Consider the following 21,320-nt stretch of genomic DNA (forward strand, 5'->3'; position numbering starts at 1 on the left):
GGAGCGCACGCAAACCAGCGGTTTGATGGTGCCTTTACAAACTGCTCGTAAACTTCTGACACAGCTGTCAAAGCTAGACTCTAACGACGTGATTTATAAAAAGTAAAAATGATTTTACCTGTAGTGTGTATCTATTACCATTGTATTGAAGACTATTACAATATCTGTAAATTAACCTTTATTTGGTGCAGTGTTTGATATAAGAATAATATTTTTTAAATTCCCATACTATTCCACACTATTTCACTAAAGATTTACACCATAAAATGACTGAAGCAAATAGACGGAATATTTCCGTTTGAAATTGGGCAACACATATTTGACTGGAATAGACTGTCCAGTCACATTAAGTACGAGAGCGCAAAGATTCCTACACTGGTTGAGCATTTGAACGCAGCAAAAAGGCTGTTTCTAAACAAACCATGCCAGGGGAAATGACGCACCGACTGTGGCGTTTCAGAGCATGTTGAATTCAGTTTTTTTTACTTTTCCAACCGGCGAGCCCTGTTATAATTGGCGCGCAACTCAAGTCAGTATTTCCATGTGCCTGAGACGAGGAATTTAACCCTTCATCCAACTCTTCGTTTGCTCTTAGTGTACTTAACATTGTTAATCATTCAACAGGAGCAAAAACCAGTCAAGTTTGAGCATTTATCCCCCAACGCACACACACACGCACGTTCCGCGCTGCCTCCAGGTGTGGGTGCGACGCTGGTAGCAGTTGTTTCAACACATAACTAATGAGTAGTTTTGGCAGCCCTGCGTTTCGCCCTATTTATCCTGTCAAAGCAATTTATTCCGAAGCTTAATGACCTGCAGACCGAAGTGTTGCACGGACTAAAGCGCAAATAGAAACAATTGCGCAAACTCTGTCAACAACAAACCCAAACTCCTCCTGTTCAAATCTAAAAGAGGGACTTACCATGTTTTGCTCTTCTCTCTCAGAAAAATACAGCAGAAGTCCTGTGAAGACTGAAAATAAAGGCTCCGTCTCTCCTCTCCGACGTCTCCAGAGTCAGCACTTAATTTATATTTTGAGGGCTGCGTTCCCTGCGTAATGCCAGCTGTCATGCTAAATGCACTAACTGTGCATTTTCTCCCCCGTCATGGCAATGAGTGCTGTGACGCTTGAGGAATCTGCCCGGGCCAGGTAACACACCCGAGAATTTCACCGCGGTGACGCAGCAGCCAGGAACTATAGGTAAGGTTGGGTTGCGCAACACCGAGGGAAGATCTTATAGAAAGCCTTCAGTTGCTTTAGCTTTTTAAAACTTCTGCACGTTTCTACAACTGCAGTGCAGGTAAAATGAAAATAAAATGGTGCGTGGCCCAGCAGCTATATGAGAATGCTCAGAAAACACCGGCTCTCATTCTGGCGGCCGTTTCATGACTAATTTATTCACCGCTGTAGCCGAAACCCATGAAAAATTTACATTGCATTCATTTTCTAATGACAAAAACCACTCGGGGAGCATTTCTCCAGCTGGTCCCTACAGGTCCACCCACCTCTGGATGTTTCCCCTCCCACTCCCCCCTCTCTCCATGTTCGGTGGTGTCATTGCCAACCGAAAACATGCTTGCTGGAGACTTTGTAGAACCTTCTTGGACCTGTTCAGACTAAGGAGCAAACGTCTCTTCTGCACGGTAGTAACTCTACAACCCCACCCACTGGATGTGGCCCCTCACTACACCCCTTGACTGACCATTTAACCCTCTGGAGATCTGCAGCCACCATGAACTCTAAATCTGCTTTCAAATTTGACAGACACAGATAATTCTGACCTTTTCCAGGCTTTTGGCCATTTTGGCTGCTCTTTATTTCTTTGACTGAAACGACTGATGCCGCCTGTCTGTCATCAGAGCGTTTGGCGTGTCTGAGGCTGACAAGAGTGACTTGAAGCTTTGTTCCTGTTGGCATTACATACAGACGCGTGTCTGTTGGGTGTTTCCCACGCTTATCCTCTCCCAGGGATAGGAGGACGCAGGCTAGCCATCCCGAACAAAGGACAGGTTATTACCACTCGTCTTTGTCGTTTATGTCATGCTAAAGATGCAGCAAAAAGTAGGTTTATAGGAGATGAAGGAATTGGTGCCTCCACTGCCTGTTAGCACATTAAACATCAAATGAAACCCCAGACTTGCTTGCTAAAGAATGAGCAATTTTAGCCAAAGCTGTCCTGCAGAGAGGTTCTTCCTGACTGAGCGGCTGATATTTTATCCCAAGATCATCGTCATTAATGTTGCCATCTACTAGTTTTCTAATTATCATGCGAAGGAGCAACAGCCGCCAGCAGTAGCGATAATTAAAGGTCACAAATGAATCATTTTCTGTTGCATTCCCAACACCAAATGCTGCATCTGTGGCAACAGGGCCAATTAAAGACTTGACTTCCACTGAATCTAAGGTAAGCTTGTCTGTTAACAATAATTATGATTGGCCACTTATGAACACGTCTGAGGCCGCAATTGATGTCTGTTGATGACAAATGCCTTCACAAGCAGCTTTTTAATCACGGATACCCGAGCAACATCGGCCTGTAATTACATGTAAGCGTATCACACAAACCTGTGCTACAAAACGATGACGCGGTTCTTTTGGGAGCAAAGCACAAAGCTTACATTTGCATGGCTTCAAATTGTTTTTAAAGGTGAAGTTAGTGGGAAAAGAAATCAGTTTTGAATGAGTTCATATGAGGTTCCGGCAAACATTGTCTCTGATATTCAGCTCACTGCAGTAGAAGCCTCCATTTGAGGCCGCAGCATATTTGTTTAACTGTCCTTAAGGACGCAGAACAAGTCCGGAATCTGTGAGAAGGAAGCGGAACGCATCATTCAGCTCACAGAGACAGGCCATGGAACACGTATGGCTCATGAGTTTGGCTCCTTTTCAAGGAAATTGCTGGTCTCTTCTGGCCTCCCCTGCTTGTTCCTATGAAAGAAAAGAAGAACCTTGTTATGGTGCAGATTTATCCAGCTGTGTCCCGGTTGCTGTTAGTGGATGTCGCAGTGAGCCTCCCGCCGCTCCAGCACCGCCGAAGGCTCGTACAGCAGCTCTTCCTCTCCCAGTTCTGAGCTCTGCTCCAGGCTCACAAAGTTGGGGATGTTGAACTGAGTAAAGAAGACGTAGTCGTCCTCTGCCGTAACGTCCCCCGCACGTCCGTGGAGAGGCTGTTTGCTGACGACCCCCTCCAGATCTACTTCCACAGTGTCCCTCCTGGGTGAACTCCCGCCTCCGAGGTGGTGACAGGACACCTGTGGGGCCAGGTTTTGCTCTCCAAACCTGCTGTCCTCAGACGTCTTCTTCCCAGAATCCTGACTGTTCTGAATACAGAAATGGGAATACGCCCGGGACTCCGATAATAAAGGATGGGTGAATGACGGGGCCTTTTCGTCCTGCAGAGAATCGATGTCGACCGGGTAGCCGTCAGGTCGGTGGTGCTTGTCAGCAGATTCTGGGTTCCTGTCGAGAAACAACACAAGGATGAAGAACTACAGTTGGAGGACTATAGCAGAGAGCTTCAGGTGTTCGGATGACAGCTTCAGGTACTTTGATTTCCTCCCACAGACCAAAAGATGCTTGTTAGTTTGTCAGATAATCTTAATTGATAGCTGCGTTGGATAAGACAGTGACCCTTTGACCCCACGAAGCATTACCACGACTGCATCTCTGTGCAGCCTTGGCGCTGAGAACCCCTCTGTCACAGGAAGTGTGGGAGCTGACTCACGAGCACTCTCTTTGGAACTGAAAAGCGTCCCTACGCAACAGACAGAAATGAAAGGAAGCGACCGCAGGGCTGTAGGTGCCTAATGTACTCACTCCTGACGCGGCGCTCTGGTCTTTGAGAGCAGCGCGAGCACGAAGAACATGAAAATAACAAACACAGCCAGTCCAACCCAGAATCCGATGACGATGGAGTCTGAAATGAAAGAGGAGAATTCTTTGATGTTTAACGCCTCATAGATGGATGCTCTGCTTCCCCTCTGTTGCTGTGATTACAGAGCCTTTATTTAGTGTAATGAAATGACCAAGTGTCCAGTTATGGAGCTTTCTGTGTTCCAAAAAGGTCATTTATCATCTTTTCCCTGGTTGAAAAAGACTTTTCACTAGTCAGCAGCACAGACAGGGCAGGAGAGGCATCAGAACTGAGCTGAGGAATCCTAAAAAGACTGATTGAGCTAATATAATAGTAAAGCAGAAGCAGGTGTGTAACCTGGACCAGACTCAAACGAACGTTAAATCTATCAACATCGGTTCTCCTCACATCTGTGCGCTCTGAGTCCTTCGAACGACACCGGCTCATCGTAGTCATAGTACTCATACTGCCAGATGTAGTCTCCGCGACGTGCGCTGCTCTGGCTGCGGTTACCGCGGGCGGACATGATCCCGCACCTTCTCCTGTCCCGGCAGAAGCCCCTTAAGCTGGTCCCGAAGCGGCGCGGTGCGTCCTGGGCGGTCACGGACCAGGAAATTTGGACACACTCGCCCCGATTTCCCGCGCTGGGAAGCCTCTGCGCGATGCTGAAGCGGCTTCGGGGTTTCCCTGGAAAGGTCAGATGCTGTGCGCCTTTGGTAGAATGTAAGCATCCGTGTTTGTATCGCCCCCGTTCACGCGTTCGAGCTCCTCGGTGCGCGACGCCGCCTCTGTCTCTCTCTCTCTCTCTGGCACACACACACACACACACACACACACACACACACACACACACACACACACACACACCGAAATAGGTTCTATAAAAACAATTTTGACATTTTTTTATCAGATGCGTTTTGCATTTTAATGATCATTAATGATCCGATGCCCCGAGTGTAAAGAAAACATCTGGATTTAGCTTATTTACATGTTTTACTGCCCGAACCTACTTAATAACAGACCTCAGGCATCGTGTGACCACAGTTTATTTCAACGTTTTGGCGTGAAGTGGTTGAAAACAAGGACCTTCCTCTTTCTCGCAGCGCCACCTGGTGGCCAGTGACAATAGACTGCACTGGTCGGTCGAGGATCTGATTAAAAATGACGTTTCAAGTATAAAGAGCTGGTTAATTCTTTTATAGCACATTAAAAATGGCCACAATGACTTGGCTGGTTACCCACACACACTCGTGGGAGTGTACTTTAATTATTCCAGTGAAGAACTTGTTGAACCGGACCGGACGGCATCAGCCCACGAGTGCTGAAGAACTGCTCCAGGCAGCTGTGTGGAACACTGCAGCACCTGTTCTTCAGAGGATCCCAGTGCTTTGGAAGACATCCTGCCTGGTCCCGGTGCCGAAGAAGACCCATCCTGTGGCACCGAGTGACTACAGGCCAATAGCACTGACCTCCCACATTATGAAGGTCATGGAGCGGCTGGTGCTGACACACCTCAGACCTCTGGTGAGCCCCTTTCAGGACCCTCTGCAGTTTGCCTATCAGCCCAAGGTGGGGGTTAATGACGCAGTGATATACCTGCTGCAGAGGGCTTACTCCTCCTTGGACAGACTAAACACCACAGTGCGGGTCATGTTCTTCGACTTCTCTTCTGCCTTCAACACCATCCAGCCAAGACTGCTGAGGGCTAAGTTGGAGAAGATGCAGATGGATGCTCCCCTTGTTTCTTGGATCGAGGACTACCTGACAGGTCGGCCACAGTTTGTGAGACTGCGGAGCTGTGTGTCCGACCCCCTGATGAGCAACACAGGAGGGGCGACCTTTTCTGGATAGGATTTTGCAAGGCTGCAGGTCTCAGACTCGGCCTGAATGCGTATCGATCGATGAACAGATGATTCCTTTCACAGGAGCCTGTCCATGTAGGCAGTATTTGCCAATGAAGCCGAACCCTGTTGGCATAAAGAACTTTGTTTGTGCCACAACAGATGGCATTGTGCTGGACTTTGATCTGTATCAAGGTTCAGCTGCATTGCGTGAGCAGGTCGAAGAACCAGAGGGTCTGGGTTTGGGAAGTTTAGTCATGGCTCGTCTGTGTCAAACTCTGCATCGTGGCACAAAAGTGTATTGTGACCGGCTCTTCACAAGAATCCAAGGTGCGGAGCAAATGCTGAAGAAGGAGCTGTACATGACTGGTACAGTAATGAAGAACCGGGTCACTGCAGCAGTGCAGAAGTTACCTGCTGATAAAATCATGCAAAATGCAGGAAGAGGTACTTCAAAAGAAGTTTCTACTGAAGATGGACAGTTGTGTGTCGTGAAGTGGTTTGACAACAAACCAGTTCTCATGATATCTGCTGTTCATGGTACACAACCTGAAGACACCTGCCGGCGCTGGGACAGGAAACAGAAAAAATATGTGTCTGTCTCCCGACCAAGCATTGTCCGGGAGTACAACCTCAAGATGGGTGGAGTTGACTTGACCGACAGAATGATCAGTTATTATCGCATGAGCAGCCGTACTAAGAAGTGGACAATGAGGATGCTCATGCACTTCACAGATCTGGCTTTAGCCAACAGCTGGCTACTCTATCGCAAAGATCTGACAACGTGTGGTGCATCAAGGAAGAGCATCATGCAGTTCCTGGAGTTTCGCATGGAAGTGGCCAGGACCTTCTTGGTCCAGCATCACAGTCAAGAAGATGATGCAGACTTTCCAGAGCTGTCAGAGGGAGAAGATGACTCCTTACAAGGGAAAAAACGTCCAGTGATGGCAGTGCCCCATGTGTCTGTCCGCAGGAGGGCTAATGCACATCTCCCAGAGATGATCAGCATGAAGAATGCAGCACGATGCAGAGCAGCAGGCTGCACAGGGAGAACCCGAGTGCGTTGTGTGACCTGCAAGGTGTTCAAACCGAGCGCAACTGTTACGTAGAATTTCATATATAGATGTGACAGACATATGACATGTTATTTTGTTTTGTTTTTTGGGCTGTGATGTTTAAAACATGTTCAAAACTATGTTTGTATGTGTTATTAATAATGTGTTATTATTGTCATTACAGTCTAACCTGTATTCAGGATTCAAATAAAGAGTTTTTCATTCTATTACACAAAAACTTTATTATTGATTTTATTGTGCTTTATGGTAATTCAGACCGAGTGTACACATATGTGGCCATCATTTTTCTCTAAAACTACATCATGTCAAAAGATGATGCTTAGTTTTTATACTTATCGGGTTCCAATAAGTCCAAATAGCAAAGAGAAATAAAAATTGCATATCAAACAAGAGCTTGGGTCTTAAGAGGTTGGATGCCAACAGACTTAACAAACTCATCAAAAAGGCAGGGTCTGTTGTTGGCTGTAATCTTGCAAACTTTGGACGAGGTGGTGAGGGACAGGATGGTGTTGAAACTGCGGACAATCATGGACAATCCCCCCCCCCCCTCCATAACACAGTGGACAAACTGAGAAGCAGCTTCAGCAGCAGACTCCTGCAGCCTCGCTGCTCTAAGGAACGGGACAGGAAGTCCTTCCTGCCGTCCACCATTAAACTCTATAATTCATCCAAACCCACTCAATAACAATAATTGTCTAATGTTTATGTTGTAATTTTATTTCTATTTTATTCTATATTTATGTATATATGCTTATAATGCTTATAATATGTATATATTATATTGTGTATATATTATATATATTCTTATAATATATGCTGTATATATGCTTATAACGTTCTAATCTTATTTGTATTTATTTATTCTATTTCTATACTTTGTAAATACAAAACCTAGACTACAGTTATATTAATCCACGTTAGGCTGCTACTACAATTCAATTTCCCTACGGGATGAATAAAGTACATCTTGAATCTTGAATCTTGAAAGAGTGCAAAAAAAGAGCAATCAGTCAGGATAAAGACAAGGATTTGTAAACTCAGGAGGATTTAACAGTGCACGTTGCCATGGAGACTGCTTGTCCACATCTTAACTCATCAAAGCACCTTTTCAAGGGGGGCCGATGCTGCCTTGGTTCCCAAGGAACCTCACTCAAGGCACCTTTGCTTTTGTCAACAAATGCAGAATTTTCCACTTTAGAGGAAGCAGCAAGTTCAAATAATGATGTTCTGATGGTCCTTACCCCAGAACAGAGGGGGCGGAGCCTGTAAGTGGTTAGTTCTGCCATCAACCATGATATAAATCTCATCCCACAAAGTGTCTCTCATATTGATCAGATGCTTTCTTCCGTACTGCTCTAAACACACATGCCGGAAATGCTGACATTTTCCTTTAATCTGGTGGGAAGGGAATTTAAAAAGCAGGTGTCTTGATTTCAGACACATTTCTGGAATAATCCACACAATGTGAACATTCCCAAGTAACTTTAATGTCATATTTTGAGGCTGTTTGAGAAGTGTCCACATTCAAATTCATCCCCCCGGTTCGTTTAAAAACAGGATTCTGCTGGACAACTATAGCAAAATATCTGCATTTTTAGGTAATACTGTTGCCAATTATAGTATTTTTTTTATAACTCAGTGATGTAGCCCCCCCCCCCCCCCATGTTGTTTTCATCAGAGCTTTTCTTTTCCACGTGCTTCTCTCCCTCTCTCTGTCTGAAGGACTCCTGCAACATTCAGGGCTGTTAGACACCCTACTCACCTGACAGGGTGGCTCTGTGCATCACCAGGAGGGAGATCTCCCACCTTGTTGCTCTCAGGACATCGGTGTGCTAACGCCTGTTATCTACATTTTCTCACAAAGAAAAGAAAAGAAGAGAGGAAATGAGGATTAAGTTCCCTTTGTGTGTCTGGTTGTGGTTTCAGAGTCTGTGGGATTTTATTTCATCTCAGACGTCTTGCAACATCAGTCCCAGCAGCTCTCATGTCTTTGTCATCCAAAGCGACGCTTGCGGGAGGGTTTTTGCTGGGGTTTTTTTTTCTCGGCTGGGATGGATGAGACTCACAAATATATTTGCACAACACTGTCAGATTTGGATCAGTCACTGACAGCAGGAAAAAAATATAATCCGCGATTCTGTCGCGGCTGTTGTGGCCCAGGTGTGCCCCTTTCTTAATCCCCGGAGGCACACCAGCTCCCGGCCAGAGCGTTAATCGTGTTCCGATGACTTTCCAGCGTTTTCCTGTTTGCCTGCCTGCCCGGTTCCGACCTTGCCTGTTCCTGACCATTCTGTTCTCCCTGCTCCCCGGTAAATTCTGTCTGTTGTCGGTGTCTGACAATAAAGCCGCGTTCAGCCTAAATCTGGGTTCTCGTCTGGTCCGTGACACGATTCCACAAGTAGGAAATGATTTATATACCCCATTTGCTGCACCGAAGTTGGTGTTGCTTCATGTATTTTATTGTCATTGAACTTAAGAGTTGCCCTGTTAATAATATCAGTCTCTGAACTCTTCTGCTCATCATGAAGACTACCGCCATGCATCATCGTAACCAGGGAAACACGCAGGACTTCAATTAAACCCGATCCAAGATCAGTCTGACCTTTCCTGCAGCCGTTCTGAGAACATAGCTCAGTACACAGAGGCTACAGTAAACATGCTCAGAGTAATGAGTTTATCATGGCCTCACATGAGGACCAGCAGGACGGGTTCAAGCTCACGACTCACATGCAGATTCGGCCCGGTGAGGATGAAGTGGAGGACTGGGGGGGCTGCTGTCAGACTGCTTTTTGATCAAATTTGCTGCTGTAATCACCTTTAATCGGCACTAATAGAAGGCTCACGTTTTCAAATCAAGCAGTCGGCACCTCCATATCTGGAATTCAGCTTTGCCCCCCCCAGACTGCCCCCATGTGAGTTCAGCCAACGCGTTCTGTTAATGAAGGATTAAATTAGGCAAATGGAGGAGAGATCAAGTCCATTTGTTGCTGTAGTGAAGCCGCAGGGTTCCCAAACTGCTCTGTGTTTAGACAAAACAGCTGGAGTATGTGTGTGTGTGTGTTTATGTGTGTGTGTGTTTGTCTATGTGTGTGTTTATGTGTGTGTGTCCATGGAGCCTGTCTGCGTCAGCGGCTCCACGTCCTTTTTTTCAAACCGTAACGCCGTGCGTCTCTGTTGCAGAAAAGGACGGCCAGAGGGTTTCAGTAGCAGCAGAACAGTAGCAGCACAGCAGCAGCACAGTAGTAGCAGCAGTAGCACAGTAGTAGCAGCAGTAGCACAGTAGTAGCAGCAGCAGTAGCACAGTAGCAGCAGCAGTAGCACAGTAGTAGCAGCACAGTAGCAGCAGCAGTAGCACAGCAGCAGCAGCACAGTAGTAGCAGCAGTAGCACAGTAGCAGCAGCAGTAGCACAGCAGCAGCAGCACAGTAGTAGCAGCAGTAGCACGGTAGTAGCAGCAGCAGTAGTAGCAGCAGTAGCACAGTAGCAGCAGCAGTAGCAGCAGTAGCACAGCAGCAGCAGCGCAGTAGTAGCAGCAGTAGCACGGTAGTAGCAGCAGCAGTAGTAGCAGCAGTAGCACAGTAGCAGCAGCAGTAGCAGCAGTAGCAGCAGTAGCACAGCAGCAGCAGCACAGTAGCAGCAGCAGTAGCAGCAGTAGCACAGTAGCAGCAGCGCAGTAGCAGCAGCAGCAGCAGCACAGTAGTAGCAGCAGTAGCACGGTAGTAGCAGCAGCAGTAGTAGCAGCAGTAGCACAGTAGTAGCAGCAGTAGCACGGTAGTAGCAGCAGCAGTAGCACAGCAGCAGCACAGTAGCAGCAGCAGCACAGTAGCAGCAGCGCAGTAGCAGCAGCAGTAGCACGGTAGCAGCAGCAGCACAGTAGCAGCAGCGCAGTAGTAGCAGCAGTAGCAGAACAAGTTTTCAAGTGCAGCTGAAAATCACCATGTTTATATCATCATCATCATCATCATCATCATCATCATCATCATCAACAACAACAACAGGCTCATCATAGATGTAATATCCTGAGTCGTGTCACGAGCGCCAGAGGCACGACCTCCACGTGTTTCATGTCTTGGCTCTTTAGCTTTGGGTGTTTAAGCTAGTTTAAAGGACGCCACGTCTGGATTGGCTCGGCTCTTTTCCCGGTGACGACAGATGACACAACCGCCCTCGCACCCACCATTTTGGCCCAAAACTTCCTCCGTTTCCGCTTGAGGCGACGCTTCCCTGCTGCCTTCATGTGTTTATTCCCAATTCTGAAGAGAAGCACCGGAAGGAAAATTTCCAGGTCTATTGGCTGTGGGAATAAGCTGAATCATCAATTATTAGCAGATTTGCCCACGTTTCTGTTTTTTTAAGCTGCAAATGTGAGTGAGTGGCATCTAAAATTGGAGGTATTTTAAAATATGATGTGCTCATCGGAGGGGTTCTGGGCCCGATTCGAACTTTCCAGAGGACGGACATCTTGGGAATAGGTTGATCACGATGCCTTCGTCAGCTCACTTCTCTTCCTCAGAACACGTCCGTTTGCTCAGGCTTTAGTTTCTCACTAGGGGACTTTTTCACTGCCGGAGTCCTCAGTGTTTTGTCCATTTGCATGGGGACGTGCTGCTGACATGAAACCTGAATTTCTGCTGCATTCAGAGAGCGGACATGTGCTCTTTTCTGTCCTTTTGTGTTCTTTCATTCCCTCCGAGATCCCTCCAAATACCTATTATGGGGGGGGAAAAAACGAAACCAAAACGCGCCATTTATGACACAAAAGATGTCGTTCTAATGGAGGAACAGGCAGAGGATGAAGACACGAAATTGGTCCTAATACAAACCCCTATTTTTCTACGCAAATTAGCACCTCACACTGTTCAGATCCTGCCGATTTTAAAGTGCTACTTTAACTAATTAAATAAATAAAACAGAACCTATGAGCTGGAGAGAAAAAACTCCACAATTATAAATCCATTATAAAAGACCAGACCAGCACTGCTCCCTACTGGCGCGCACTGGGAGGTAGGACGGGACTGATTAAATTCACACTTCGTGCAGCCACTTGTATGAAAGCCGCAAATTGCTGATATAATTCCTCATTCCCGAGCGCGTGAACGATGCGTTCACGTTTCCCGTCATCTGCTGAGGCGCAGCCCCCGCTGTTGACCCGTGCACATGACTGACGCGTGGCCAGCCCGCTCCGCACACGCACACGAGCCTTCTGCGACGACCCCCGCCGCGGGTCACGACAGTGGGCCACGTGTTTGTTCACACCTCTCACACAAATGGCGCCGCATGGAGACGCCGAAAGGTTGAAGAGTTCAGCACACGTTTCAGATCTGTTAATACACAAATATACACAAATGTCTGGGCACGTAAACGCATCACGTGTCTGCACAGGAGCCACGAGAGGCTGCTCATGCACGTCATCGTCTTTCAAAACCCAATATACTTAGTGACGCACCCACAGGCGCTGCTGATTGAAATGTATGTTGTGTTGTGATGAAAATATACCGTCTCACAAATCGAAGGTCCCAGGGGACTCACGGAGATGGGGAGCGAACATGTGGCTCGGGTTTGCTCAAGTGTGATCTCGCACCTCGACACTGTGCCGCGTTGAGGGGCGTCACAGGCGCAATTTGGCACCGGCGCGCAGGGCCCTGATAAATACCAGGCTCCTGCCATCGCACAAGCATTCTCTCAGGACGTTCAGAGGCTGACGGCTGCAAGGAACTATGGCGACATTCACAGGCAACAGTGGATTACCTTCAGCGTTTAATGGAAGCGGCGGGACCCGGCAGCCCGGTGGTTTGTGGAGACCGTGGACGGGGGGAGAGGACAGTCCCGGTGTGGACAGAGTGAGTTTTGGGAAGGTTTCCGCCCTGGTGTCCGTTTGTGGTTCACAGAAGCCTAAAAAGGTCTTTCTGACTTTTAACCCTCAGGCTCTTTCTTCTCACGGTGACCAACCTTTGGCGAAGCAGCCCAAAACCCCGCCCTTTGTGCATCCCGTCAGGTAAGCGGCAGCATTTGGAACCAGGCTCTGCTCGTTGGCGATCGGGGATCTTGAGTTAATGCTGATCTGCTTCGTTAAGGTTGTTCTGGCCCAAGTCCAAGTGCTTCGACTACCTGTACCGGGACGCAGAGACGCTGCTGCGCAACTATCCGGTCCAAGCGACCATCTGTGTGTATGAAGACTCCAGCAGTGATGAAGACAGCGACGAGGAGGAAGAGGAGATGGAAAAAGAACTGAATTAACCGTTTCTGCCCAGAGCCTTTAAAGTCTCTGCGGCGTAACGTTATAATATATTCCTCTTAACTTATTTACTGTAAATATCTGTAAATAGACTTTTTTACCCGCGAACGAAACAAAAAATGTTAATTCTAAATTATTCGTTTTATGCGTTTACTGTATCAAATGTGCTGAAATTCTCAATAAAATCACCGAAAACGATGTTAGTGGGGTTTTAATAATTGAGAATCAAACATTGACCCTTTATACTTAAAAACAGAGCTGGAAAGTTCTCTGTGCTTCGCATCTCAATAATCCATATTATTGACACAATCTTGAGATTTCTGGGGTGTATTTGAAGACACATCCGCCTGCTGTTCCCACGGAAACAGTCCCGGAAACCAGCGCGTCATTTTCTGCGCCTGCGGACGCGCGGGGGCAGCGTGACACGTGAGAGGTGTCGAGATCTGCAGAAGGTCGTGGCTGGATGGGGGGACGAGAGGCGTTTGACAGAATTAAAGAATTATAAAAACCCAAATAAAAGCTGACCCTGTCTGAACCAAAACGCGGATTTTGTCCACCTGGGAAAATAAGCAAACATCGATTTAAGTACCAGCAGACAGGCTCTAATTAGCTGCAGCTCATCTTGGCTGCAATGATGCATTTTTGGTTTTTAGTCCAGTGTATTAAAGAAGAATCCTTGTTGTTTTTATTCATTTAATCCACAGGATTCAGTCCAAACATTCCTGTTCTGATGAACTTCATCGCCATTCTTGACCAAACATCCGTGGGAACCTTTGCAGCAGCCTTCGGGTGTTTTATGGGGTGCAACGTTTGCACACGTTGCCCTGACGCATGGTGGGCTCGTCACCTTGGAGTCAGTCCATTTTGTTTCTAACACACGCTTCAGAACCTGGATTAGATTAGATTCCACAACAGCTTTAGCGTGAAGCTAATCATCACCATAATCCCAAAACCCCGATGACACCTTCAATAATCAAGAAGTCCAAAGGAAACACACACTCCTTTATTTACATCTTTGTAAGGACTTTTATAGGCATAATACATAATAGAACACACACACACACACACTCATTTATTTACATCCTTGTGAGGACCTTTATAGGCATAACACATAATAGAAACCAAATTGTGAACACAGCCTTAAAGCCACATCTTAACTCTCAGTGTGAGGACCAGCCAAAATGTCCTCATTTCATAAAAACGCCCTCACTTTTAATAGAATGAGGATTTTGCTATTCAATATGTAGACATTACAAGAGCAGGCACGCATGCACACACACAGAGTGGTGTAATGAATGTTTCATGTTGCTGGATAAGCGTATGCAAGGCAGCGACGGCGGTGTTGGCCCGATAACCTCTTCAACTTCGTGCTGCTGCAGACTTTCCCAGGCCCGGGTGTCAGAGCTGCTGCGTTCAGGAGCGTCACTTATTCAGGTGTGAAATCTGTTCACCCCAGGCGTTAATATAAAACCAGCACCCGAAGCCTTGTCTGATGAACCTCTGACCTTTTCCTGAATGTTTAAGCCGGTTGAAGCACTTTCATGACATAAACTGGAGCAATAAATCATCTTTTTTGCTGTTTCTGGGAGGAGGAAGTTGATTAAACAGTGTGTATGTAGACGAATGTGAAGGTTTTCTTTTTCGCTTCCATAGAAAATGACGCAGATGAAGCTGAGAAATGAGCAGAAAGACAGTCACACGTGAAGAAATGCTTCTATCAGAGTGGAGACGTGCAACTACAAATGAGAGGTAATGAGAGATTTTGATTAATCTGGTGGTTGACATGAACAGTGTTGATGAGTATTTTGAACTTTGATGAACTTTTGCACATTTTCCAGACATGTGCTGAACTTTCCCAGGGGCTGGTGTGAATGGGAGTGTGAAGACACACCTAAAGGGGTGAAAACCATTCAAAAGCCCTCCCTCAGCCTCTGCCGCGGGGAACTGGTGACATCACTTCTCAACAGGTTTCATGTGTCCTCACATTTATCTATGTGCAAAAAAATAACAAGTTTGCTGTCAGGTTCCCAAACTATTGCCCTAATATGATTTAAGCCAGTCTGCTGACATTGCACTTTTCACACCACTGATTTTGTGGCCTTGTGTGATTTTTGCCAGTTATCTGTGGTTGTGGGCAAGTGTGTGCTGTGGTGTGATCACACACACCAGCAGAGGTGACGGAGTGTGACTCGTCAGAGCAAACTCCGCTCTCTTCCCACAGTCACACTTCCAGCTGTCACTGGTCGACTAAGATTGGAGATGACCTGATGGACTGGAGAAGGTCGTTCATATCTGAGCCAGCAGGGGGCACTGTGCGATCGCTTCTGTTGACGGTTCTGTGGAGGGGGCACCTGGATAGGTGGCGGTAGTACACCCAGAAGTCTGTTGCAAGCCGCCAATCAAATCAAACGAAGAAGAAGAAAGAGGCACCTGAAAACGTGGAAGATATACAGTTAATTGGGTGCACTGTGTTGCTGGTCTGCGTCATTAAGCAACACATTATTTTTATTGGTTCCTGACTCTGGACACAAACACAGCAAGTATACTGCTATGTTCCTTAACTTTAATAATATTACCCATTGGGAGATGTTATTGTAGATGGTGTTCAAAACACACGAGTTTTGGTGCTGTTTGAACTGTGGACCAATCAGAACCAACGGTGCTTTAAGAAGACATATCCTCAAGTCATTTAACCACGGCCCCATATTTTATTTAACTTGACGATGCAAAACACTGCAGTCGTGCTGGTTCAGGCCCCAACTGGTGTTTTCAGCCAAGTCGCCTTTGCAGGAAATGATTAGGTCGTTCGGGACCGTCTCCAGCAGGTGGCAGTGTTGCGCTTGGACAATTTTCCCAGGTCGGAGTGACTGCAGGAAAACCAATGACGGAGCCCGAAACCCATGAACAAATGGGTTGTTTACACGAGTTAACCGTGAAGACTTAAAATGAGATGGTTAACTAGATTTTTGTAATCTCAAATGGAGGAAAAGTTGCATAAATGTAGAGAGATTAAGTAAATGAAGACATAAGGGATGACACATAACACATCTCTCTTAAAACTTTTTATCTTGCTAGTTCTTTACACTATAAAGCATAGTGTTGTATTAAAGATAAAGTAAATACACCCTAAAATAATATTTAAAAAACAACAGTTATTTAATGTATTTTCCCTTTTTTTATTTTATAAATTGACTGTTTAATGTACATTTGAACTATCTTGTTCTAATCATCTCTGTAAACCACTTAGGGGAAAAATGATCTCTGCATCATTTTGACACAAACAAAAATGCCACGAGGCAACGACGCAGCCGTCCTGCAGCAAAAAGGCGGCATAAATTCGGCATACGTGTGCGACTGTTGGGCTGCAGACACCGCGGCGTTGTTGACGCATAAACATTCTCCCTCACGCTGCTGCCTAAGAGATATAGCTGTTGTGCTTTTCTCCACCGCCCGATCACAACCTCCACTTAAGTAGTTCGTTTGGGCTCCTCTCTCCGAGACATGTGCAGTGGAGATAATTACAATTTCAGCAACGTTTGCCAGGTGATTACCTCATAATCCCCTATTTCATTTGATAAGTCACGCATTGATTTAACTCAGAGTTGGACCTAATGGAGTATCTTTCCCGCCGCCACAGTGATTTGTATGCTGGGGCGAAAGGACAACGGCGGATTGGAGGCAGAAAAACAGCCGCTCGCTTTCTCCCGGTGGCTGTTGAGAGATGAGCAACAAGAAGGCAGCTTTAATCACAGCAACCTGAATGTGAACAGTAAATCACTGCAGCAGCTGATACAGTAACGTGTGGTGGCGGTTAAAGTGATCCCCCCCCCCCCCACACACACACACATAAATGCACCTGTGTGTTTTCTCTCCTCGCGGTACCGAAGGGGGGAGGGGGGGGGGGGGGGGTGGTGGAGGGACGGAAAAACAAGAGGAACTAAGAGCAGAGCGGCCTGTTTGGTATTCACCTGTCTCTCCGGATCAATAAAGGTAATTTGGGCTGATTCCTCCCTGTAGCCCTCTTAGCAGACAGATGGGGAGAGGGGTCAGACACTGCTGAGCTGCAGGGAGCTGGAATAACTTTGAAACACACTCTGCAAATTACTGCCCTTGTCTGAGATTCTCTCGCTCGGCCCGCGCGTCCAGAGACCCAAAGTGATGCAACACGGGTCCTCGACACCCATGGGGAAGGAGGCTGCGGAAGGTGGCGTTGGGAACCACGGGTCAGGTTCACGCATCGCCATGGAAACAGCGTTCACATTCAGCAACGCTGGCGTGAGTTTGTGGAAAGAGTTCCGACTTGTCTCCCCTTTGATCGTTCCGGCTTTGTTTTAAATATCACGCGCTCTTAACGTCACCCCTTTGATCCTTCTGCTCTGTCTTTCGTTCCCATCTTGAGGTTCTTTTCCCTCCCCCCTCTCATTTTTTACATTCCTGATCCCCAAACGCGCCTTCTCGGGCCTCGCGGGGGCCGCGGCCAGTCGCGTCGGCTGATTACGAGCATGAGGACGCCGTCCGTCACGCGAGGTCACCAGTCTAAGAGGAATGCTCCACATTAGGGAGGAAGGACGGGGGTCCCAGGGGGGGCCAAACCCACAAATACGGAACAGCACCTCCCCGTAAATCCTGCTTGAGTAAAGTACACAGGTGTGTAGCACACCTGTGTAGCGTCCTTGTTAGTGGTTCTGCATCACATGACCCACACGGACACGCTCATAAATAATGCAAAATTCCCGATTCCTTCCCATCACCTCTAACTTAAAGTTGACTGGTCACATGCAGAACCAGTTTCCTGGATGTTTGGGAACAGAGGCGAGGGGGGGGCTGATGGCACAGGTGACGGCAGGGCGTCACTGTCAGGAGGGTTCGGGGGGGGGGGGGGCACGTGGGAAAAAGGCTGAAAATAAAACACCTGTTTGCAGCATTTCATTATAACGTGGTCGTGCACAAAGCGGCCGTCCCTCGGAGGGAAGGGATTCGCCATTTTGACGCTGAAAATGGAACGTTGCCATTTTAACCCTCATCAGCTTTCACCAGTAAACATGTTTGTTCCAGGTTCATTTTGCACCTGCAAGTGTCAGAAATATTAATAAAATACTATTTTCCATCCATAATTTAAAAGCAAAAGCATGTTACTGGAAACAGAATTCATTTATTTTTTCCGCCAAGTGTCAGTAGCGCCCATGTTTGTTATGGATTTGTTTTGACTTTTCCACCAATCAGAAGAGAGCGCGCTCATTATAACCTGCTCTCGTTGCATATTTTATCCCGGTTAAAGTAATAGGAGCCTTGTAAGTAGAAGCACAAGAATTTTTCACACCGATGCAAATTTAACTTGTTAATAATTTAGTAATATTTTAACCCACAAACTCAAACCAGACCTTAAAAGCAGCACAAAATGAGGAGAAATGTCATTTTGATGACCCAAAATGTGAAATTTAACATTCGAACTTTATTTTGAGCATCTTCAGACCTCTTTGAGAGATGCGATGATCACACCGTCCAAGTCCAGATATCTTTCGACACGATTGATCGCATCCTGAAAGCGGCCGTATTGATCGTATTTGTTGTGTGCCGAACAATTCCCGGCCAACTCGGTGGACAACTAATTTCAGCTCTAGTACCCTGAACTTATCACCATATCTTATTATCTTTTACATGAAAACATTAATTACGCAGGCAGGGTGAACCTGATTTATGCTAATGGAAACGTGAATATGCGACGGCAGCATTAATCTAGAGTATAGGACCCTGCGCTGGTGTTAACTGTGATTAGCATGCGATTACCATAGCGAGGGTTTTGTCGACTGAAAGCTTCTGCTCATGAAAATCTCTCCTCTTGCTGGCACGAAAATGAGACTGTGACTCTTGGCGGTGTGAGGGAATAATGTCAGTAAATCAAAATGAACAGTTTTGATTGTTTCCCCCTAAACAAAAATATCGTATTGTTGAAGGTTCATTTGAACAATTTTAATTTGTGACACAGCTGAAATGTGATGCGTCTGCTCAAGAAGAAATCAAAAAGGGGTAGTTTTCCCGTGACGGGTGGGTTTTACCCAGTTTAGAGACGACGTCTCACGCCAAGAGACGGTTTTTAGCTGATGTTGCTCAGCAAGAGGCCGTCCATTTGTTGGGCGCTATTTTTAGAAGGGATTAGTGGATCGTGAATATGTATGTTTGCTTGATGGCGCTCGCAGCTCTAACTCAAATGTTGCTGTCCATGATGGAATCAACGGTGAGAGAATTTACCAGCACTTCAGTTTTAGTTGGGCTAGCTTGGCAGCTTCGATGTCACTGACCAACCGCGTGTGTTGGATGCAGGAGCCCCCCAGCGGTCGTCCCCATTACCATCTGTTCCTCAGGGTGGACCACCTTCACGAGGCTTCCATCAGAAAGGAGGATGCGTTTGTTTTAGGAGACACAAGAGCACAAAGAGAAGGGGCCCGTTCCTCAATCCCCACGTTGATCCCCTCCTTTAAGGGGAACCAGCCACTGGGTTCCCCCTCCACCGTCGGCTGAGCGTTAGCGTAGCCGCTGCTTTGCACTCCAGCAGAATGAGCCCATTGACGAGGCAACAGATTGGCTTTGAGTGTACCTGATGGTTATCCCACCCCACCACAGCCCCCACACCTCCCCCGGACCCCCCCTTTCCTCTCTCCTCCTCCTGTGTTTCAAACAAACAAAGGCCATCTTCACATTTCCAATCAAATTGCCTGTGTCTAGTGGATTTGAGAGAGTGGCGGGGGCCATTGTTTGGTAATCTGTAGCAAAAAAGAGAAGTGATGTTGAGTCTGGCTCTTTTCTCCATCAGGATTAAGCTTGTATTTTTCCTGTTTGCTCTCTTTTTTTTTTAGTCCTTGCCTGGCAGAGAGAGAGAACAGCTCTGCGACGGCTTTGGCAACAATGTTCCTGGTTGGGGTCTCCGGTAGCCGTGCACGGTGCTGTGCGTCTTTAAGGCGTACCCAGGTTGGGTCTGAAGCCTGTCGCACTGGTGTTGTTTGCTGTTGGGAATCACATCTCAGCTCCCCCCCCCCCCCCCCCTGCCCTCTTTCTGCCCTGCCCCGGTCCCTGTGCACCCCAGCTAATACCAGGCTCATTACAGCGCTATCGATCGGCCCTCGCTTCGCACCAAAGGACCAAGTGCTCTCCTCCCCTTGTTGCTTGTCAATCTTTTCCCCCTCTTATAGGCCTCTACAATCTGCTGTCATTTCTTTCTTTCCTTCATTTTCCTTTGTTGATTTCGTTCCTTCTCTTTTTTATTTTTCATGTTAAGAAGAGTTGAGACCCTTATCGAGCCAGCGCGCCCTGATTTGTCTGTTGTTTAAAAAAAAAAAAAAAGCGGTGTGATTTTCAGCGTGTCTGAAAATGCGCTCAGGAAGCACCGCGGGATGGACGCACCCGTTCAGATGTTTGTGCACGGTAATTGCACATGTGCTAGCAGCAAAACACAAAACTGGAGAAATTTAGCGGTCGACGCTGCAAGGGTAATTGTTTCGAAGAAAGGAAAGAGGGTAGAACGTCACTGCGCCTAAGTTTTTATTCGTTTTACAAATCAATACGGTGCGTGCTTTTGCTCTGAACAAAGGGAGAGACTTTGGACTTGGACCCTAACGCAACAGTTTGGGAGGTACTGAAATAGGATATTGCGCAATACTATGGCTGCAACGCATTTCCATACTCATCAAAAATAATGTCGTCCCATCGAGAGAGAGAGAGAAACGGAAACTTTAAAGCTTGATCAAAAAAACGCGGCCACCTTTATTCGGGTGGGGATTGCTTCCTTTTTTGAAAGTATAAATAAGGTTGTCTTCTCAAAAGAGAATTGATTTGCATTTATTCAGCTACAGTACCTCAGCAAGGGGTTGTCTGCCCTTTGACCCCACAACTCACAAGCTGCATCGCCTCTTTACCCATAATTGCTTACATACCATGTGACACCATGCTTCTTCACTCCCTTATATGCGGCTGGGGCTGCGAGTAGCCCTCTGGTTTACAGTACCACACCGGTAATCGAGTATGCCATTGAGCGCGGCATTGCCGCGGTGACGCCCAGGTCTCCTGTTGCTGCCCAGGTTAGCTACCTCTGACCTCCCGCTACCTCTATGTCTTTATTTCACGGCTGACAGAAGAAGTGCCAGAGCTGCTCCAGCCCGGGTGATTTATGACCAGCAGCTGCTTGTGCAGCTCATGACCCTCACAGCTGGGTGTCAGATGTGGTCTCCCTGTAAGGAGAAACATATCGGCAGCCCAACATCAGTGGAGGGCCGGACAGGGAGGCGGGGGGGGGTAGAGCAGCGAGGACAAAGATGGAGTAG

General features: G+C 47.0%; 2 protein-coding genes across 2 annotated transcripts; one reads left to right on the forward strand and one right to left on the reverse strand.

Moving 5' to 3' along the window:
* Positions 1-1,207: 1,207 nt before the first annotated feature.
* LOC101068178 (melanocortin-2 receptor accessory protein 2B-like) lies at positions 1,208-12,658 on the reverse strand. Its single transcript, XM_003971866.2, has 5 exons — positions 12,519-12,658; positions 8,534-8,617; positions 4,263-4,660; positions 3,818-3,917; positions 1,208-3,460 (listed from the first exon to the last, which is right to left on the reverse strand). Exons 3-5 carry the CDS (start codon positions 4,378-4,380, stop codon positions 2,992-2,994), a joined length of 687 nt encoding a protein of 228 aa, XP_003971915.1. The 5' UTR covers positions 4,381-4,660; positions 8,534-8,617; positions 12,519-12,658; the 3' UTR covers positions 1,208-2,991.
* ripply2 (ripply transcriptional repressor 2) lies at positions 11,774-13,195 on the forward strand. The gene is made up of 3 exons (XM_003971867.2): positions 11,774-12,610; positions 12,695-12,765; positions 12,845-13,195. Exons 1-3 carry the CDS (start codon positions 12,488-12,490, stop codon positions 13,005-13,007), a joined length of 357 nt encoding a protein of 118 aa, XP_003971916.1. The 5' UTR covers positions 11,774-12,487; the 3' UTR covers positions 13,008-13,195.
* The last annotated feature ends 8,125 nt before the right edge of the window (positions 13,196-21,320 follow it).

This window comes from Takifugu rubripes, chromosome 16, assembly GCF_901000725.2.
Source record: "Takifugu rubripes chromosome 16, fTakRub1.2, whole genome shotgun sequence".
Taxonomy (NCBI): Eukaryota; Metazoa; Chordata; class Actinopteri; order Tetraodontiformes; family Tetraodontidae; genus Takifugu; species Takifugu rubripes.